Source organism: Sarcophilus harrisii, chromosome 4 (genome assembly GCF_902635505.1).
Source record: "Sarcophilus harrisii chromosome 4, mSarHar1.11, whole genome shotgun sequence".
NCBI classification, from domain to species: domain Eukaryota; kingdom Metazoa; phylum Chordata; class Mammalia; order Dasyuromorphia; family Dasyuridae; genus Sarcophilus; species Sarcophilus harrisii.
This window is the reverse complement of record NC_045429.1, coordinates 83,872,832-83,895,720: the sequence shown is the minus strand read 5'-3', so window position 1 is coordinate 83,895,720 and position 22,889 is coordinate 83,872,832. Positions and strand designations below refer to the sequence as shown.

Here is a 22,889-nt window from a genome sequence, read left to right as displayed (position 1 = left end):
TTTTGTGGGAGGTGTTCATTTTAATAGATCAGTCATTTTTATCTACTGCAAAGGAAATAATAACTGATATTTACATAAGTGCAAAGGTTTGGGAATTGCTTTCTTTATATTATTTTTTCAGTTTTATAGAAGGAGAAACTAAGGATTTGAGAGATTGAATGACTTCCTTTTCTATGGCCAAAAGATTATTAAGTGCCTAGAGCAGGATTCAAAAACAGACCTACTAATTCCACTTCTGGGATTTTTTTCCCTCAGATCCTATGCTGCTCTTGTAATGAAAAAAAAAAAAAAAAGAACCAAAACAAAACCCTAAAAAAGACAAAATAATTATTTCATTTTCTAGAAAGCTCATTCTGGCAATGAATGCGTGACCATCTTGACTTACTGTGTATGGAAACTTCACTATCCAGGGAAATGCTTTTTACTTCATGTGACTTCAAGTGACTTCATGTCACTTCATGTGACAAATCATTATTTGTAATAATATATGATATTATTATAATAGAAATAAAAGATTTTCAATTTAAAAAATGGTCAATTCCCAAAGAAATGTCTTGATTTGTATGTGGATATATCTAAAAGCCTTTTCCCCCCCATCCAACTGATTTTTATTCATTTCAGATGTTTTTTTTAATCCAAACTACAAATAAAACCTTTCATTTATGCCAAAGCTCTTTTATCTGCTTTTGAATGATTCTTTCTCCCCCTTTCTCCCTAGTTTATCAAGTAATCTTTCTGCTGTGTTCAAAAAAGGAGTTCCTTTTGAGATCTCTTTCAAAATAATTCCTAAATGGTGTTTCAGTGATAAAAAGGCATGAGTTGATCGTTAATTACTGTAATCAGAGCCTCACTCTCAGTGTTTATTATTATTTTCACACCTTGTCTCTCTCTTTTGTCAGCAGCCTGAGAGGGCCAAACCCACACTTATCTTACTGGTATTTCATAGGCTAAAGGCTTCCAAGGGCCCTCCCACAGAACAGACTTTTATCAAAGGAGGAGGCTGGGGTTGCATATTTCTTTGCAAGTTGTCACACCTGAAGACATTCCCAATCATCACTTTGTCATTTTCTTTTGAATGTTTGTCTCAAATTTCTGTGTGAGTTGAAGCAATTGTCATTTCTAGTGGCCTAGTCTCAATGCCTGGGAGTACGGTGCTTGATAAATGCTTAGTATCATTATCTCAACATGATTTTGAAATAAAGGTAGATAGGTATAGCTCTGTAGAGGTCTAGAAATTCAGAGAATAAAATTGAAATTTTAATAACTGTGGTTCTCTTTCTTAAAAGCCCAGAGTGATGAAAAGTTATTGCCATATGATATTTGCTAGTCATTTAGGTGCTTATCTAAAATAATTTGGTTTCTAGGGTGCTCACCAAATTGTTGCCTGAGAGTATTTATTATGTGGAAAACAATGTTGTTGCAATTTGACTTGAAAAAATGGTGCAGTGTTTAACATATAGTGGATTACTTGCCATCTAAGGGAGGGCAGAGAGGGCAAAAAAATTTTGGAATACAAGGTTTTGCAAGGGTGAATGTTGAAAACTATTTATTTTATATATTTCAAAACCAAAAATCTTTAAGAAAAAGAAAAGAAAAATGGTGCAATCCACTGGCCTATCTTCCTTGTAAGACTCCTAAGATTGTGATTTAGAGACAATGAACTTGTCATATATTTTAGTGCCGGCATTAATAGGAAAAAAAACCAGAAAATTTAAACTTGATAAATACTTTCTGTAGGCTATAGGTACATATTAACCAAAATTTTAGACTACATATAATCTTATTTTTAATATCTGTTTGTGCCTTCAGAAAATTTCAGTGGCATCACTATTAGAAGATAATCAATATTAGTTTACCAAAAACACTATCTTTTTTTATATTAGGCTTAGAGAAACAAAAGATTATATCTGACTATAAATATCCTTTCCAGATCTAAATTTATAATTCTATGATTTATTCCCCAATTGCTTCTAGAGACACTGGCTTGCTCTAATATTTCCTTTAGTCATACTAGTAAAATATTTAGAGAAATTTGTTATTCCCAATGTGTGTGTGTGTGTGTGTGTGTGTGTGTGTGTTTTGAAAGATTTGATTTCAGGGATTTGAATGTAACACCATTCTACTGAAGAAAATATTTTAAGTTTTTCAAAAGAAAATCAAATTTCTCTTTAAGGGCACATTCCTTCTTTGGCGCTCTGTTATGAGTAGGAAATACATTTCAGTCTCTGCTTTTTCTCAGTTGTAGTGGGAGCAGCATCCATTTTATATAGTCTGGAGTATCCAGACTACATAATAGCTCTCGAGGGGCAGAGAGTCCAATTTGGGGTCTATCAATGGTATGGTTTTCTTGCTGTTTAGAGCAAGATCCAGTCTGTGATGAACTGGTGCCTGAATTTTCAGTGGAATTTCCATTGCCCTGGGGGGAATACCTTTCTGAACTTGTAATAAAAGTAGAAGAGGTGAGAGAGAGAGAGAGAGAGAGAGAGAGAGAGAGAGAGAGAGAGAGAGAGAGAGAGAGAGAGAGAGAGAGAGAGAGAGAGAGAGAAACAGAGACAGAGACAGAGACAGAGACATACAGATAGGCACGGAGAGCGGAGGAGGGGAGGAGAGGGAAGGAAAGACGGAGGGAGATAGAAAGACAGAGAGAAAGAGAAAAGACAGAAACAGGACTAATGAATCTAGGATATTTGACTCTAAGTCTAGGAATCATTTACTAAGTGCCTAAAGAATCCAAGATAAGGAAGGTGAAAAATATTGGGAGTCATCATTTATTTTGATTTTCCATTTTACTGCCCTTATTTGAAGAGTTGTTGTGAGAATTAAAAGAGTTAATATATGTAAAATGCCTTGATAAACCTTAAATTAAATTAAATAGTTATAAATTTTGGTATTATATTATTAATGAAGCTATGTTTAATACCTTTTTTGTTGGTTTTCATTAACATTTAAGCAGAGAAAGGGCATATTGTACTAACAATCATGATATAGATTGTATTGTCAAGACTGATTTATAATGGTTAATTTTTTTTTTATATAATGGTTAATTTTAAGAAAAATCTCTGGGAATGCATTGAATCTATTTCTGTATGCAAAACAAATGACTAGAATAAATTGTAAAAGTTCAAATATTTTTTTCAATATTATAAGCAAGGACATTGCTAAAGTCCTACTGTTATTCTTCCTTTTAATATGGAGATAATTCTGAAGTCTGAAGAGATGCCTATGAAGTACAAATCTTATGAAGGCCTTATGAAGATTGGAAGATTTCAAATCTTCATCCCGTGATAGGATGTATGGCTATTATCTGAAGACCATTCTCACAAATTTCTGAGATTTTTATCACCAAAAAGTTGACTGCCAGGCAATGATTTTTTTTTTTTTTTTTTTTTTTTGGTCATAGCAACTCACAAATGAGAGAATATTCATACAATGAAATCACTGATCCTTGAAGTGGAGAAAACATAAGGATGAAAACATACAGATGCAAAATTCAGTTCGGAAAGGAACAGGAGCAATTTTCTTTGAAATATTGGGCTTTCAAAATCACACATGCAAGAAAGCACAGAACAAGCATCAGTCAACAGTATTTATTACCTCAGTTATTCTGAGATGGTGAGTGAAAGATTTACCTTAATTGAGGCACTTAAGAAATAACTACCCCAAATCCCTTAAAATGAGCAGATAAAATTAGCAGCTGTTTATGTAGCACTGCTTTATGTCTTAGAAATATAATGAACTGGGAAGGGTGAAGAAGGGAGGAAGCAAGAGGTAAATGGAAAAAAGCAAACACATTTTAATTTCTTATACTTAATCTTTGTAGGTTTGATGTTCATTATTTCACTGAACTCACTTTTCTATTCATTTAACTGCTTGTTGGAACATACTTGTATGAAGATCAATACTATTTTCAAAACAATCTTGCTAATAGGTAATTTAATTATTTTTGATAAATAACTTAGTCATTGAAATGGTGGGCTAAACTGTAATATTAGAAATCAGAATTGCAAAATAGTTTTGGTTTGATTTCAGGAAAATATCATTTTCTTTTTTTGTATCAATTTTGCTAAGTTGATGCATATGAGTGATATCTCAGAGTCCTTTTACTTTATTATTTATTATTTACTTTCCAAATGTTAGTGATTTTAAATTTTTTTTCTTTTTAAAATTAATCTCTTTTTAAATTTTTAGCATTTCTAATTTGGTATTTAATTAGGGATTTTAAATTTGTTCTTTTGCTCAAACTCAGGGTATCATGCTTAAAATGGCAACTTTTATTAGAAATCTTTCATGCATTTGGAATAGTGGAAGGTGCCAAGAGGATTAGCTATCGTAAACTACAATGTAAACAGGCAGAGTTCTACTCAGTAGATGACTGACTACTTGTATTTCAAACTTAAGATTTACATTTTTTCTTGTTTTACATCATTTATTTTATGATAATAAACTGAATATTTTCCCCTAATGCTTTCAACATAAAGTTTCAAAACAGACTCACCAGGTTATCTGTGAATCTATATTGAATCAAAGTATTATAGAGCACAGGAGTGTGTAAAATTTTTATCATAATTTCATGCAGGAATAGAAATCATATCACTGGAAGTTACAACTAGTTGCATGTGGTTCTTTTTATGAAGAACTAAGATGTTCTCTCTCTTTTGGCTGATTTCACTTTCAATTATTTTGATATCTCTTTGACGTCCTTATATTTTTTAAGATAGATACCAGCTACATAAATAAACAACTACATTCCCTAATTCAGATTCCATGTAGGTCAGTAGACTTCCTAAATATCAAATTAACTTTAGGCTTCCAGACAGCTCCAAGTATGTATCTTATCCAAGATCTAAATAACTTAGCTCTGTTCTAAATTAAAGCAAAATCACATACTCAAAATGCAAATTGCTCAAAGGCAAATGTTCATTGCTATAAATTAGTCCAATTCATTTGAATGAAAACCATTTGATATCATTGATTAAAGCATACCCTCATTAATTCTTTTCTTAATTGTACTACAATTCCATGCACATAATGAACATTCAAATATTTTTTGTCAATCACTAATTATTTATTTATTATATTTCACTCCATTTCAATTTTATTTTCAATTCCAAATTCTCTCTCTCTCTTCCCTTTGCTACCTATTGAAAAAGCAAGAAAAATAAAATATGTTAGAAACGTGTATTGTTAAGGAAAACAAATCCCCATGTTAGCCATGTCCAAATATATACCTATATATGACATATATATATATGTATCTCATATGCACATAAATGTGTGTGTGTATGTGTGTGTGTGTGTATAAGCTCTGAGTTTTTTTTCTTTTATCTTTTCAAGGGAAAGACCTAATAGTGGTATTGGTGGGTGTATATATAGCACCAAATTGTTTTACACAATTGTTTGGCAAGTTCATAGCTCTATCAACAATGCATTAATGGATCTGTTTTCCCATAGCTCCTCTAGCATTTATCATTTTCTTGTGTACATTTCTTCCTTCCTTCCCTCCCTCCTCTCTCTCTCTCTTTCTTTTTTCTCTTTCTTTCTCTTTCTTTTTTCTTTTTCTTTCTCTCTTTCTTTTTTCTCTCTCTCTCTTTCTTTCTTCCTTCCTTCCTTCCTTCCTTCCTTCTTTCCTTCCTTCCTTCCTTTCCTTCCTTCCTTCCTTCCTTCCTTCCTTTCTTTCTTTCTTTCTTTCTTTCTTTCTTTCTTTCTTTCTTTCTTCCTTCCTTCCTTCCTTCCTTCCTTCCTTCCTTCCTTCCTTCCTGGTTTCTCTCCACCATCTTGACTTCGTCTCCAGAACATTTTTTTTAAATAACTCTTTTTTTTTTCCTCTCAGGGAAACTGAAGTTAAGTGACTTGCCTAGGTCATACAGCTAGTAAGTGTCAGGTGTTTGAATCCAAATTGATCTTGTGGCTCTTGATAACTTGGATTTCTTCCTCCAAAAATTGCCTGTTCATATCCTTTGCTCACTTGTCAATTGTAGGACGCTATATTCTTATAAATTGATACCAGTTCTTTATATAACTTAGAAATGAGATATTTATCAGAGATGCTTGTTGTAGAATTTTTTTCTCCCAATTTCCTATTTCCAAATTTCCTTACTTATGGAAGTGATGGGCCATCTCTTCTATGTTCCTCTAATTTATTTATGATGTTTCACTTTATGTCTAAATCATGTACTCATTTGAAGTTTATCTTTCTCCAAGTACTTATTAATTTTCTATTATGAAGTCAGGACTCTGCTAGATACTTTGGGAAATAAAGATCTCTCTTCCATGCAATCCACTAATTCCATCTTTGGACCTGGAATTAGAAATGTGGTTCAAATCCTACTTCAGACACGAAATAAGCTACATGATCCTTAACAAGTTGCTTAAGACCTTGTTTCTTCATCTGTATAATGGGGATGAAATTAGTTCTACCCCAGGGTTATATTTGAACATAGCAATCATGTCTGACCTGAGCCTTCTCTTCTCTAGGCTAAAAAAAAATCCCTGTTGTTTTTTTTCCTAAAGAGTTTCATATGACATGAGTTGTTCTTTTTCATTTCTTACCCCCTTTTCTCCATTAACTCCTTCTGTTCAGGTTATAAATAAATGAACGACTGGTCAAGTCTCTTCTGTTCTGCTTGGTGGCCATCTATGTGGATGTCTCAAAACTCTTGTCCTAGTAGAGCAAAATGGAGGGCTCTGTCCTACACTTCAGGACATGTGCAGATATTCTCCCAGTGCTTCCTATTGTTTTCCTATGCTTTAATTCCCTAATTATGGAACTGAACATGCATACAAATGACATCAACACACCAAATCTCCTTCAAATATGAAGGTAAATCTCTGCTCTATAGGGCTGGTGTATCTTCTTCATCCTACTAGGATGGCCCATTAGTACTTTCTCAATAAGCCTGCATCTAGTATTAGTCTTCCTCCTGTTTATATTTATTTTCCTTTAGTGTAGGGTCTTTTGAGGACTCAAAGGGTTGGATCCAGTGATCAAAACCAGGAAGTAGTTAGCTCTGAGGAGCATTTTGGCCAATTTAGCCTAGCAATGGATTAATTTAGCAACAAAAATACCATATCCTACAAGCAAGAGAGTGACTAGTACATTGGCTATTCCATACCTGGAAGTGAACTCATTGTGTTGGAAGGAAAAGTTTTGTAGCTACCTCTTTTTGTTTCAGTTCCAGCACATGAAATGTTGAAAGAAAGTTATGTTCCATTTGGGTGTGAAGGAGGAAAGAATGAATTTTTTGAACTTTGGTTCTTATTATATCTTTTCCATAAATATTTTTATTATTGCAATTTGTATTATTTGTTTTTTTAAATAAGAAAACATGGCTTGTTTTATAATGGGATAGTAATTATAGGTAATTGATTTTGGAAAGAATACATCAGAACTGAAACACAAGTCAACAGGATTAGAAATACATCCTCCAGCCTTTCAGAAATACACAATAGAACCCTGTGGAGGAGATAGAAATAACTATCTTCTAGGGATGCATCTTGTCAGTGAGACTAGGAGTTGGGATAAATAACTGCAGAATCTATGGATAACACACACACACACACACACACACACACACACACAGTCAAATCTATCATGTTCTTAAAAAAAACTTCCTTGAATCCTGTGAAATTTTTGAACTATAGTCTCATATCTCTCTTTCCCTTTATGTTTGAAGAGCAACGTGTAATTGCTTATTCTTTTTTTTGTTCTATCCTTTTGCTACCTAATGTCCATATTAACAATTCTCTCCAAAATGTTTTTTCTAAAGTCCTCAATCATTTCCTACTTGCCTTTTTTAGTTTTTATTTTTCCTGAAGTATCTGAGGTATTTTATGTCATTAATCGTTGTTTCTTTCTTGAAATTCTCTTTCTTGGTTTCTATGACACCGAATTCATATTTCCTTAGATTTCATAGTCTCTAAATGACTGTTCGTTATTTTGTTGATTTCCATAATTTTTAAAGGTAGGCAGTTCCCAAAATTGTTTTTATTTTTATTATTATCATTCTGTCTTTATACTCTCTTACTGGGTAATTTTATTCATCCCCCATGACCTTACCTCTCACCTTTATTATACAGTGAGTAAAATGCTGGACTTTAAGTGAGGAGACTTGGGTTCAGATTGTATTCCTACTGCCTTTTTGCTCAGTAATCATGGACAATTTGCTTGACCTTTCTGTCTTTTCCCTTAGATACAGAATGAAGATAGTGATACCTATAGTGAAGAAATCTGTGAACAAAATGAAGATGGTATAATCACGTGTTAAGAATGATATTTAACAGATGAATAGCTTAAGTATTCCACTGGTATCTTAATGATATAGGGAATAATCAAAGAAGGCTCCCAGTACATTGGATGGACTCCTTGTGGAAAACTATGTGAAGAAATGGACAGGAGTCCCACAGATTAGTCAAATCTGGATGGGTTGTAATCTGCATCATTGGAGGGAATATCTACATGGAAGAATGTACAAATATGTTTGAGTATTCAAGTGATAACCACACAAGATTGTCATGAGATTCTAATGAGAGATAATAGATGTAAGATGATTTGCTAACTTTAAGATGCAAGGTTAATATGAGCTATTTAATTAATGTTAATATCAGTTATTTTTTTTTTTTTAATTTAATAGCCTTTTATTTACAGGATATATACATGGGTAACTTTACAGCATTAACAATTGCCAAACCTCTTGTTCCAATTTTTCACCTCTTACCCCCCCACCCCCTCCCCTAAATGGCAGGATGACCAGTAGATGTTAAATATATTAAAATATAACTTAGATACATAATAAGTATACATGACCAAAACATTATTTTGCTGTACAAAAAGAATCAGACTCTGAATTATTGTACAATTAGCTTGTGAAGGAAATCAAAAATGCAGGTGTGCATAAATATAGGGATTGGGAATTCAATGTAATGGTTTTTAGTCATCCCCCAGAGTTCTGTTAATATCAGTTATTATGAAAGCCAAATTATTCAACTTGAACTTTTATCTTCTGAACTTGTTCTTCTAACACTTGCTGAATAACTACAATAAGATAGCATAAAAGCAATTTAAACTTAACTTTGTCTAAAATTAACTCATCATTTTCCTCTTCAAACCTTCTAATTTTCCTATTTTGGTAAATATCTTCACTATTGTCCCCATGATCCATGTTACAAATCTTCTCTGGTCTTTGATTCCTTTTTTTTCTTGATCCAATCACTGAACTTTTCTTTCCAGTGATTCTTATCTATTCCCTCTTTTACATCCAGCTTTGTTCACTCCTTCTTCACTTTTTAAACTAGATTATTTAAACTACTCCCTAACTAGTTTTCCTTTGTCCAGCTTATTTCCCTTCCAAACCATTTCTGAATTTCCTAAAGGTTCCTCATTAGCAATAAACAAAAGACATGAAGTGTCTCATAAACTCAACAAATACTATATATAAAATAATATGAAATAAAAGAAGTTTCCTCTAAGGAGGCCTCAATCTCATAGAAGTAAGATGTACACAGCTTAATATAACATATTTTATTGTGCATCAAATAATTTTTTAGTATAGCATAGCATACTAGAGCTAGAAAAGACCATAGAGAGCCTTTGCTCAGTGGGTTATTTTGTGTCATAGGCTCCTTTGGTGATCCAATGAAGCTTTTGTATCTATATGAAAAACATGTTTCTAAATACATAAAATAAAACATAGAATTGGAAAAGAAACTAATTATATTAAAATATAGTTATAAGAATATTAGAAAACAAGTTCATGGACCCCATATTAAAAATTCCTGATTTAGTCCAACTTCTTCATTTTACAGTTAAGGAAAGGAAATTTGGACTCTATGATCTGACTCTAATCAGAACTTAATCTGAAATTTTATCTCCTTCTTACATACCTTAATTTAAAACCAAGATGGACTACTCATTGTTCCTAAATATACCATATGCTTCCATGCCTCCATGTTGTTGCTTAAACTACCCATCCTGTTGAGAAATCTTTCTAACACCTGTACCATCTCTGCCTTTCAAAATCCTATATGATAACTGTATTTATTTACCTATAAAATAGATATAATAATACTTGGATTACATACCTCCCAGGGGAATTGTGAAAAAAAAAAAGTGCTTTGTAAACTATAAAATGCCATATAAATGCCTTTATCTATTTAAAGGTGTTATCTAATCAGTCTTTATTTACCCCTTTTGCTTTTTTTGTGCTTTCTCTTATAACTAGTGATATTCTTTCTTTGATATCAATTTGTCTACAGGTGACTTTTTCTAGATTGTAAATTCCTAAAAGTAAGGACCATCTTACTTATTGAATGACCAACAGTATCATGATGTCATTTATTTTGTGTTTCTCAGGAACAAAAATCCTAGGTTGAAACACAAGAGATCTGATTTCCTTGCCTTCACTCTATCATTCTTTTATTTTTCTTCATCTGAGAGCAAGCATAATGCCGTGGAGAGAATGCTGGATTGCAGTTAAGAAAAACCTGGTTTTAAATCCAATGTTTATACTTATTAGTGACATTAGGATTGTTGTGAGACTCAAATGAGATGATGTTAGCTATACAAGAATTATAAAAGTAGGAGTGATTGATCAGGAGGTTAATACTCTGATCAATGTGATGAATTCTTTAAGCAACTTCATGAGATTACTGGGTACAAACTTGTTTGTTGGTACATGAAGTGCCCCATGAAGAATGTGCATATATCCACAGACACTTTGCTAAGAGAACAAAGAATTTCCATTGATTTCTAGTGACTATTGTTATTTCTGAGATGATTGGTTCACTAGGTCTCAGAAGGACAGACTTTGTTGAGAAGTTTTCTTGGTTGAGAAGCTACCTGCTTCCAAAAAAACCTTACAGTCAAGCTTATTTTCTTTTTTTGATTTCCACTTTCTTCCTTTTCCCTACTGAGAAGACAGACTAGTGCATTCCTACAATTACTTCCCCTCAGTTCCCTTAGAACTGAAAATGGCTGGAGCAGAGGAATTTGGAGGTTGCAGATGCTGTCAGAGAGGAGAGATCCTGAGAGTAGACTTTTCCAGTCAGAGAGATTGCAGCAACTGAGGCTCTGATAGATTTCTGGTAGAAGATGAGGCACAAGTAGGTATGTACATGCCCATTTGGCCTCCCCGAAAGTAATTCATATATAATATTCATGAAACTAAATTTTCTTTGTGGGAGAATGGGAATTTTTCACTAGTACACTGAAACTAGCCTTCTTGTCAGAAAAGGGAGATTTCCTTAGCAGCACATTGTTAAGGGACAGGTCAATTCTCAGAGAACCTCCACAACTGTGGATTATAACATCTGAAGGAGTTGCAGGGCAGCCTTTGCTGACACAGGTGTGGCAGACTGGGAACGAGATCCATTGGAGGCAGAGGGAAGAGGAGAGAGGTCAGACAACGCAACTGCCTCTCAGTCTCCTTGTGTCATCCTCTCACAAGAGGAGATCCATTCTGCAGGTCTGGTTTGGATCTCCAGAAGCCACTGTCAGGTGGCTCCTGTGTATTCCAACAGCACATAATTTGAGGATTATTTTATAGGTAATCCTAAATTCTAGATTTGCAAGTTCAGGGACTAGACCTTTTAGATGGAGAAAAGAATTTCCTCTTGCAGTATGATTTTTGCAGAACGAATTGGCTTGCCCACATACTTCTTGAGCATGGTACTATAGCAAAAGTATCAAACATGTACTGGTGTGGAGAACTTACATGACCTATAACATGCCCCAGTAGAACTGAACCAGATTTAAATGTAGTTCCCATATGATTGTAATGTGATGATGTATTAATAATAAAAAACTAAATAAATGTGTGGTTTCCTAAGTCAATATGCAACTCACAGGGATACTTGTGTACAATATAGTAGCCTCTGCTTCTATTTATGTTTGACACCACTGCCCTACAATAATGTATAGTGTAGGTTCATTTGGAAAGAGATTGCTTATTCAGCAGTCCTAAAGAATACTTTCCTTCCTAGGGGAATTCAAATCACATAGTTACATTATGAATCTGAATAGTAGAACCTTGTAGGAGAGTTAGAATTCATCAGAAAATCAAAAGGTTGACTTTATGGCAACTTCAAATTCAGTTCCTTTCTAAGAGAAACTGTTAGTGGGCTATTTGAATTTCCATCCAGATGATCTGGATTTCAGATCTCTAGAAACTCATTTTTCTGTAAGATGCTGCTGTTGATCATTCTTCATTCTCAAAGAGGATCAGTAACATAGGAGGGTAGGAAGACCTTGATTTAGTAAGACCAAGGTTAGTAAAATGAAATCAGTTATGAAACTCACATCTCCTTAGTACCCCCTACTCCTGGAGGCGCTTTCCCCCTCAGAGTGGACAGGGTGAAGGTTGGAATTGGATAGCTCCTCCCAGTTCTTCTACCAGTTAAGGAAGGCACCCAGGGAATTCACCTCATCATTTCCTACCTAGCTAATCTCCTGGATTTCATAATCTCCAGAAATTTCTTACTCTGCAAGATGAAGTTGACTCTATAATTCACAACTCCTCAGATAATCTCCCACCCTGGCTGTAGGACTCCATTCTCCATTCCGGACTCCCTCCCTCCTTCCTTTTTGTTTTCTTTTTATTTGTTGTCTTTGCTCATTAGATTGTGAACTTCTTAAAAGCAGGAATTACATACTTTTTTTTTTTTTTTTTGTATTCCCAGTGTTTAGCATAGTGCCTGACACATATTGAGAGCTTAATAAATGACTTTGACTCTGGCTTTGTTTGTTTGTTCATGCTTCTCTTTATAAGCTCTCACAAGTCCTTTGCATCTACTGTACTTTGTATAGGGTGAGATAAAGTCTATATTACTCAAATATATTTAAATCTTAAGAAACTATATTGGAGTTGTGATGCTGTTACTTGCATTTGGGGAAATCTAAACATGAACTAAATGCAAACTATATTGAGAGATTTTTTTTTGGGGGGGGGAGGAAAAGGGAGTAATTTTATCAGAGAGAAAATTACCTTATTAGTCAGCTTTTAGAATCAGGTCTAGTTTGTGAGAGTTTGGAGTATTGGTGGGCCCTGGATCAGCTATTATCTCTGTTTAAATTTCCCCATAGTGACATCTTCCTAGATACCATATGTCCCTATAGTACCTGACAAAGGCTGATTTTATCTGTTCAACTTGCTGTTGGATGACAGTAAGTGTACTCTTCCTAATGTCCTGTAGAGCAATCCAAAGGTCTATGTCCAATCATCCTGATCTATATCTGACCACTGGACTCAGATGACTCTGGAGGAAAAAATAAGGCAGATGACCTTGCATAGCCTTCCCTCACTTAAAGACAATTCACTTACAAGTCATGGTATCTTCTACCTGATCCTCTTTGACAACAAAAGATAAGCAACGGAAAACTTGACCAATTAGGAACAACATCTATATCATGAAGTCCCAGGCCCATGGAATTGATAGAAATCCTCCCAGATAGATGCTGTTCTAATGATGTGATTGTAATCAATGGTGGAGGTCCGAGAAGAAGGAAGTGGATACTCAGTGATTATATCTTGAGTCAAGGAGCTGAGCAGGAGCCTAGCCCCAGATGAGCTGAATGAACAGGTTGCTAGTATAGTTAAAAGGAGGATGTGAGCCAGGTGAGCTCCAGAAACTATAGGAGACTTCAAGAGTAATGTAGACTGTTCAGAGAGCTACAGCTGGGTGTGGAATGATGACGGAGAACTTTGAGTGGAGGATGTCAGAGAAGTGGGAGCAGGAAGTGGGCTAAATCCTGACTCATGAGGTATGCAGCTAGACTCTGTATGGGAGTGTTCACTATTTGTCTCTGTGTTGTCCTTTGAGTCACCTGTACCTTGGATCCTTTGAAGACTATTATGTTTTAAGAATTACAACCATATAGTATGGTTGGGAGAATACTAGAGTTAAAAGATGTATTTTTGAATCAGAGGACAGCTTGGTAAGACTAAAAATTCTGCCCAGTTTTTAGATGCAATTTATCTTGCATTTTTCTCTCCTGTTCAGTTCTTAGTTTGGTTCATAAACATTTTACAATGTTTATCTTAAGTATAATTACTCTATATCAACGCAATTGAATCACCAAACAACTGCCTGCTACATCTGAATGAAATGCATTTTTCATCTATTTGCTTTTTCCTGGATGGATTGTTAAGCTGATCCCTTTGAAGAATCATGGATCTTGATGAGGAATACCTCTAACTTTGACCTCAATACTTAAACAGAAGTATGTAGAAAGCCTCACCTTTTATAGAGGATCAATTTTTCATTTGAACCTTTGGTAAAGGTAAAAACCTTCGGAGAGCATGTCTTTATGCTTAGATGGCAAGCATCAAAGTTTTTCCCTCTAGACTTTGCCTTCTCCAGCTAACCCTTTCCACGAATGAAAAAAAAAATATTTTGTGCATTACTTGACATTCACAATCAGAAGGTTATGGAATAAGTACCACTATGCTTGTATTTATTAAATAATCTTGAAAGAACTTACCATACTTTAGGAGACCTTTTCCTTTTGTTTTACTAAGTAAAATATGCTTTGGGGAGGAAAAGAAAAATTAATAAAAATTAATGGGTTGTACATTTTGGAGAGTAGTTTGGACTATGCTCAAAAAGTTATCAAACTGTGCATACCCTTTGATCCAGCAGTGTTACTACTGGGATTATATCCCAAAGAAATTATAAAGAAGGGAAAGGGACCTGTATGTGCACGAATGTTTGTGGCAGCCCTTTTTGTAGTGGCTAAAAACTGGAAACTGAATGGATGTCCATCAGTTGGAGAATGGCTGAATAAATTGTGGTATATGAATATTATGGAATATTACTGTTCTGTAAGAAATGACCAACAGGATGATTTCAGAAAGGCCTGGAGAGACTTACACGAACTGATGCTGAGTGAAATGAGCAGGACCAGGAGATCATTATATACTTCAACAACAATACTATATGATGACCAGTTCTGATGGACCAGGCCATCCTCAGCAACGAGATCAACCAAATCATTTCCAATGGAGCAGTAATGAACTGAACCAGCTATGCCCAGAAAAAGAACTCTGGGAGATGACTAAAAACCATTACATTGAATTCCCAATCCCTATATTTATGCACACCTGCATTTTTGATTTCCTTCACAAGCTAGTTGTACAATATTTCAGAGTCTGATTCTTTTTGTACAGCCAAATAATGTTTTGGTCATGTATACTTATTGTGTATCTAATTTATATTTTAATATATTTAGCATCTACTGGTCATCCTGCCATCTAGGGGAGGGGGTGGGGGGGTAAGAGGTGAAAAATTGGAACAAGAGGTTTGGCAATTGTTAATGCTGTAAAGTTACCCATGCATATATCCTGTAAATAAAAGGCTATTAAATAAAAAAAAAAAATTAATGGGTTGTAGCAATTACTCTGGGAAATTGGAACTTTAAGGGAAATTTATTTGTGGAAGCATGTGATTGCTAATTTTAACTCTATTCCAATTTGTCCTGTGAGTGGCACTAGAGAACAGTGGAAAATACTATCTCAAAAATCAACACTTTTATCAGTTCTTGGAAAAAAATCACAGGCAATGGATCTTTTATGTGTTCTGTGTTATAACAACTTATTTTCTCTACTATTGCTCCTGATCATATCTGTGATGAAAGTTGAAAAAAAAAAACACTATTTCTTTATTAACTGTGAAGGGAATAAAGATCTGTAAATGTTTTTAAGTCAGAATTTTTTTTTCTACATGCAGTGGTAGATGCTTTTCTATTTTGCTAAAAATTAACTATGGAAACAGCTTTCAATTCCCACACTTATTTTTTTAATCAGGCAAGATAATGCAAATCCTATGTGTTTATTTCTTGAAGCAACAAAAAAGTGAAGCTAATTAAAAATAGTATTTTTGCTTGGTTCAAAGTTAAACATCTAGAATGATATCCACTGAATAAAATTCACTATTAATTGAAGCTAGTTTAAATGTAAAGTGGTGTTAGAGTAATTCATTCTAACCAAATGGACAAGTAGGATTCTTGAATTATAGGTCTTATTTAGGTCACACTTAGAGTGTTGTTTTTGTTTTTTTTTCCAGGAGGCCCATCTGCCAAAATCAGCATATAGACATTATATTGGAGAGATTTCTTTTCTTCAAATATTGTCAGTTAAAACAAACAAGAGTGGCTTAATAACTTACATATTTTCGCCTGCCTTTTCCTTAATTAGATCAGCATAATCTGTAATAACACTATTATTTCTGTGTAACCTCTAGATGCATATTTGTAAGTCCCTTTGAAAGCAGTTACAATGAAGTTATTGAATTAAGTTTAATTCAACAGAAAATTTTATACATTAAGTATGGGAAAGGCAAAAGGTGACCATGGTACAAAGCAATGAGAGCTAGCTGCATTTGCTAGTTGTGTGACTTTGGGCAAGCTGCTTAAACTTTCAACTCTCTAAGACTATGGTCCTTACCTTTTTGTGTGTCTTGATTCCTTTGACTGTCTAGTGAAATTATGGATCTTTTCTCAGAATAATGTGTTTAAATCATAAATTAAAATTTATGATTTAAAAGAGCTTAGGTTGAAGTACATTAAAATTTTTTTTTAAAGGTTAACTAACCCCAAATTAAAAACTCTAGCTCTAAGACTATAAATTGAAGAGTAGGTGCTGATCTTCATTTATAGTGATAATTCCCTCACCTGGAGTTTTTTTTTTTTAACATCAATGAAATTATAGATCTAGAAGGTCAAAAATACAGTGAACAAGGTTTATCAAAAGGTAATAAGAATTTTTTTTAGAGGGACATTGACTTGAATATATATTATATGAATATGAAAAGTGAAAAGGAAGATGGAGACTTATTTAAATATGAGTACTGTATAAGGAGTTTGTATTTGACCCTAAAATTGTAGGATATTAGAGCTTTTTTAATGGCATATGGCAAAGTCAGATGTGTGCATTTAGGAAGAATTCTTTTTTATTTTCCATTTGTGGGAAGGATTAACTGGAGAAGGCAAAGTCTAGAGGGAAAAGCCTTGATTATATTTTTTATAATAGGGCAAAAAGCAATGAAGGCCTAAGTGATAGTGCTGACAGTGTCCGTGGAGGAGAGGATGGAAAACATATTTTTGCACTATAATTATTAGTAGCTGGAAGCTGACTTGAGAGGGAGGGGAAAATTAAAGATGAATCCAAGGGTTCCAACCTGGGAAGATGATAATCCTATTCAAAAAACAAAAAAACAAAAAGCAGCATTGGAATGAGAAGTGGTAGGAAGATGAGTTATGAGTTTAAAGTAGATGCTGCAACTATGTAGGTAGGTTTGGTGCAGAGGAGAGATTGATGTTAGACTAAGAACATAGATTTGGAAGTTATCTGCACATAGGGTAGAATAATAGAAAGAGACCTGGAAATGGATCAGACAGCTAGTTACTTTTCTTGGGTAAGTCACTTCTGGATTTCTTTCCTTGTTTTTAAAACATAGGGGAATAGACAATATGCTCTCAGAGTTCTTTCCTAGCCCTTACTTTTAAGAACCATGCATTATCCTGACTTGCAATGGAAGAGAATAGGGGATCATACAAGAACTCAGGAAGAAATGATTTCAATACCTGCTTCTAGCATATATTAGATAATTGTTAGCATGCCAATTAACTTCTCTATGCTCCCAGGCAACTCCTTAACACCCTAACTTAGAGACAAGTTGGTGATCTGTACTAGCAGAAGAATTCCCTGGAGTTCCCCACACTGACACAATCACAAGTCTGATATCCTTCCTTCCTTTCCTCCTTTTCCTCTTCCCCAATAAATCTCAATGGTGTTTTTGCTCTCTGGGGTCTTTTACAGATGTAAATCACAGACTGAGAGAAAAAAGTCAATAATATTTTTTCCAGGAGAGGCATCACAATACTAGTTGAATTATGGGTCTTTTATAAAAAGGAACCTGCCTCCATCAGACAGTTCAAAAGTTGTCTTCTACCTAAGGAGTTCTTTGCTGATGTTCTCAGATGCTAGTGGCTTCTCCCACCCATTATCTTGCATATATTTTATAAATGTTTTTATGTGCTCAAATGTGTACATGTTATCTCCCCTGATAAAATGTAAATTCTTTGAGGCAGCAACTGACTTTTTCTTTTTTCCTTAATATATAACACAGTGTCTGATACATAAAGACTTGATTGTTCAGGAACTTCAAATATTTTGGGTTTTTTATGTCACTTCTTAATGTTTTTTAAAAAATACTAAATTTCATGTTGCACATAAGTTTTCAATCTCTAACTTAGCTAATGAGTTCATAACCTGCTCAGACTAGGATGGAAAAAATTAAGGATGTTTTTCTTGTTCACATATTCTGCTTTTATTAATGTCTCAATGGGTAAACAGCACTATTTATTCCTAACAATTGTGAAACTTCAAATATTTTCTATAGTTACCTCCAAAGAAAGAGGCATCATGGCAGAGTGGATAGAAGGTCAGTGAAATTAGGAAGAACTGAATTTAGGTTTCTGTTGGTACATAATATGTGAATAGGAGAAGACAGGAAAGTTTCTTGACCTTCTAATGTCTTAGGCAACTTTCTAAGACTATAAAGTTGTTCATGTGCACCAGTGCAGGGAGTTTTCATTCTAGGATGAAATAATACACCTGGATTCATGCATGTCATTCATTCCTTTGGGTCTTTCTAATTTTAATCTTTATGAATTCTAGGAGGCACCATATCTTTGGTCCAAGCGCATAAAGGACTTCTCCAAAGGGTAACAGATGGAACAAACAGAGAACACGGTCATAAATATCAAAATAAATTTATTAAAAACAAGTATTCAAAGACCACTTCATTGAAGTTTTAGCTGCCTTCAAGACGTTTTTTAGCATTCATGAACATGGTAGTGTTCTACACAACCTTAACCTATAACACATGACAACATGTACATGGACCACTTTTCCCCCATAATGAGGGACAGTAACACAAATGACTCATTCATTTGGACTTTCATACCTCTTTGTACACTAGTAAACCTTTCAATCAGACACTTAGTGGTAACATGGATTAATTTAGGAAAAGATATATAGCCATTTAATCAAGACTACATATGATCTCCCCCAGGTCTATTTGATTAAAAAAAATAAACTTTCAGAGGAATAGCCTTAGAACTGCTCTGGAACGTTGACTTCTCCAGCGTGAATTAAAAATACATAGCTCTTAGACAATGGATTCACTGTCTTTTATACACAACACTTGCAAGACAGTCGGAAACACATCTCCTATGCCATTGTTGTCATAGTTATTCATCATACAATTTAACTTGCAGAGTCAATATTTCTGGGTGAAGTTTCCTGAATACCCAGACTCATTTTGATGCTTGTCTTTTAGACCATCAGTTTTTATTAGGTTTCATAGGCCACAGGCCTTCCTCCTTAGCCAGAAAAAGTCAAATGTTCTGTTGATCTACTTCATTTCCCATGCTCATTCATGTAGCCTGAGGTGCTCTAGTAATCTGTGGATTTTTACATAAGTCCTGATAAAATTCAGACTCCAAAAATCTGGGGTAGGAATTGTTTTCCATCAAACTGTAGACTCTTTTCTGGGCTGTGGTGAAGCAACCAGTTGTAGCCTCCTCGATATTCTGAGCAATCATGATTTTAGTTTGAAAGTCTATATTTATCTGAAATAGGAATGGAAAATAGTTTAAGTTTCAGCACATCAAATTAATATTGAATAACTAAATTTCAGAACAAAATAAAATACTAGACATGAATTCAGAATAGTTCAGTTCTGATACTTCCTAGATTTGTAATTGTGGGTCATTCCAAATTCTCAGAGCCAGTTTCATTATTTGTAAAAACTGGGGACAATATTTCAATGATCAGTTGAAGAAAGATTATTGTATGGAAAGCAGTTAATACATTTCAAAAGGATATAATGATGGCAGCAAATGTGTCACCAAAAATATCAAGGACTATACCCTATGGAAAGTTTTGTTGGCATAAAAAAAAAAAAAAAACACCTTTGCCCCATTAAAACAAACAAATGAACAAAAAAGATATTTGCCCTTCTTTTCACTAGAATTCTCTTAAGAACTTGATGTTTTCAAAATTTTGACAAGATGAAGTATTATTACCTCTTTTGGAGCCTCCTTTTCTATGAAGTCAGTATAAATTTTCCGGGCCTTTGAGGTCAATTTCTGTGGAGACTTGGTTTTTTTGAAGTCTTCACAGGCCAGCCAGAATTCTATGTTTTCTTCACAAAACTCAGATTTCAAAAAAGCCCTAAATGCAGCAAGACCATCTAGAGAGAAGAGAAATATTCAGAATGTATTAAAATAAAAGAATGTCTTACATTCCTTCCTGGTGTTTATCTTTTCAACAAACTTAGACTTGAATACATGCCTTTCTATGTTATGGCAACTTGCCAGAATTTATTCAAATTTGTAAAGCTCTAAATTTCATAGTTTAAATGCCAGCAGGTAAATTTCTTAAGGTTGGTACATTGTCATTCCAGAGCATTTACATATTCTGAAATATGTAAAAGTAAAAACTATGCTATTAAGGGAAAAGAAATATTTCTAGTGGAACCATAAATCCTCTGGGAACTAAACCCTTTGAAAACATTGTTCGCAATGGAAAAGTTGACTCAACTCTGTGAACAAATGCACTTGTAGTAATCTATCAGGCTGACTCTTCTCTTCCCACCTGAGAATATTTTACTGGAGCCATAAAAATACACACAGTTCTAGTGATTAGTAAAAAGCAAAGCAAACCAAACCATAAGGATAGTTCTTTGAATGCACAAAAGGAGAGCTTCCTCATAAATGGGGGGAGAGGGGAGGAATGAAAACCTTGCTTATATTATAAAACTTGACATTGCAAAACAATTGCTATGTCCAACTTCTAAAAATAAATAAATCTAATTTATAATCCATAGATTCACCTAGGTAGCCTTTAAAATCAATTAAGATTGAGTTTAAAATATTTACTTACATTTATTGGCCAGGAGCTCATCGAAAGTTTCTGACCACAGCTGTGCTTCTTCAGGAGAAGGTCTGCAAAAATGAATGCATACATTTAAAAAGAATGAATTTCTTCTGCTTCAAAGAAAAGACAAAATATGTATCACCCAACACTCTACAGTTAAGTTTGGGATCTCTTAACTTACTTAATAAAAGCTTGTTGTTTGCCTTTTTTGTTGACTTTTGGCTTCCCAGGTGTAGATGAGTTTTGTAGGAAGTAACTTAAACGGGTCTTCCAGTCTTTTATGCTAAATGGAAAGAATTATATCCAATGAGTAATGAATGATGCTTTATTATAATAGCTGCTAACATTTTACCAAGTAGTTCTTTTAATATCAGAAGCATAATCTTAAGCAACAGAAAAACAAATAAGACCTCACCAAATTAAAAAGCTAAATAGTATAAGTGAAATGAATCTTTGTTACTTTGTGTCAATTTTTATTCCACATACGAATGCGGTACTAATAATATTTATCTTAAATAATCTGAACTGGCTCGTTAAATAATTAAGGTAAAGGCTGCTTCAATGATTGAGAAACTTTGTCATTCTATAAAGTGGTGAATGAGACAGGTTTTCCTTTTGGCCAATGTGAAATTTTAGTTTCTGCAACGCTATGACAACTCTGGGCAATTTTTAATCATCTGGTGAAATCTACTTCAGTGACTCTGAAATGAGTCAGATAAGATTCTAATTAGTTTCCTCTTTCTCTTAAAAAAATTGAAGGCTTTGTATAAAGCTCTATGTGGAAAGTTTATGCAACAGCTCTTAAAAGCAATTCTAAATTACTCCTTTCAGACAAGGAGTCTGGCAAAGTTTCGATACTTTCTAAGAGAGAAGCCAAAGAAATAGATCTCCTAGCTTTATAACTTAGTGGGTTTATTTTGCTATTCACTTAGCAAGTAAATGCCTAAACCCCCTACCTGTTGGAATTAATCAGAGCATACATATCCAAGAAACAAGAAAGAAGTTGGGCAGAGCTTCAGATTTGGGGAGATAACAAAGATGCAAAGGCAGGATTCTCAGGCTACTTTTTGTTTAAAGAAGGAGAGGGAGCATGATTTATTCTTTTGAAAATCAAGAAATGTCCGTATGTTGGATGCATCCAATTTTATTCTTAATGACACCCCCTAAAAACCGTGAAAAAATAAAGCCGCAAATCTTTACAATCTTACTGTAGCTTCCTTTTATGGGGACTGACTTTAAAAAGAAATTACCTATCATAAAGTGACCTCTGACTATGCTTTTCTAATCAGAAAGAAAGGTTCCAGACGTCCAGCAGGGTCTCTTTCAAGAAATCCCATAGAAGGAGAAGGAATGAGAACGGGGAGTCGGTACTTACATGGTCCGCTTCATCTTTTCTCTCTTCTCCTCGCCCATTGGGTAGCCGCTGGCAGTTTTCTCCATGGAGCCCGAGCCGCAGTTGGGTTGGAAAGTCAAGAACATAACACTTTGCATGATACAGATCCACGGGCTGGCTTGGAGACACTCGCCTCTTCGGGCTCCTCCCGGCGCTGCTGCGGCTTTATAAGTCGCGGAGCCTGGGGCAGGCGAGGGCGTCCAGTTTCGACTCCGCCCCCGGGCCGTGCGGATTTGCTGGGGAGGAAGGGGAACAAAAGAAATGTCAGCGCCCGCCTCTGTTGTCCCCGCCACCCTGGTTTGGGGATTGAACTGAGGACAGTGCTGACGTGCGTTCTCCCTTCGGATTCATGCGCAGTGGTGCCAAAAACCGAGTTGGAAACCGTAGCCCGGTGGGGGGAACAGATAGAGATCTCACTGTGTGGCTCCGGCTGCTGACCTTTTCCGTGGGTGCTGCGAGGCTCACCAGACGAGTCTGGAGCCGCCCAGGATGGAAAGAAAGGACCCGGGTATGGGACCGACTGGCTCGATGTCTGTTCTTGATACAGAAAGGGGAGAGAGGTA

At 34.8% G+C, this 22,889-nt stretch overlaps 1 protein-coding gene across 1 annotated transcript; it reads right to left on the bottom strand.

Moving 5' to 3' along the window:
- Positions 1–18,746: 18,746 nt before the first annotated feature.
- RGS2 (regulator of G protein signaling 2) lies at positions 18,747–22,494 on the bottom strand. The gene is made up of 5 exons (XM_003767533.4): positions 22,309–22,494; positions 21,115–21,216; positions 20,940–21,001; positions 20,081–20,247; positions 18,747–19,624 (listed from the first exon to the last, which is right to left on the bottom strand). The coding sequence occupies exons 1-5, from the start codon at positions 22,422–22,424 to the stop codon at positions 19,430–19,432; spliced, it is 642 nt and encodes a 213-aa protein (XP_003767581.1). The 5' UTR covers positions 22,425–22,494; the 3' UTR covers positions 18,747–19,429.
- Positions 22,495–22,889: the final 395 nt, after the last annotated feature.

Coding starts and splice junctions, on each gene's coding strand:
- RGS2 (XM_003767533.4), bottom strand. CDS start 22,424: ATGCAAAGTGTTATGTTCTTGACTTTCCAACCCAACTGCGGCTCGGGC. Junction 21,217..22,308: donor GAAAAGATGAAGCGGACCAT/GTAAGTACCGAC, acceptor CTTTCCATTTAG/CATAAAAGACTGGAAGACCC. Junction 21,002..21,114: donor AAACAACAAGCTTTTATTAA/GTAAGTTAAGAG, acceptor TCATTTTTGCAG/ACCTTCTCCTGAAGAAGCAC.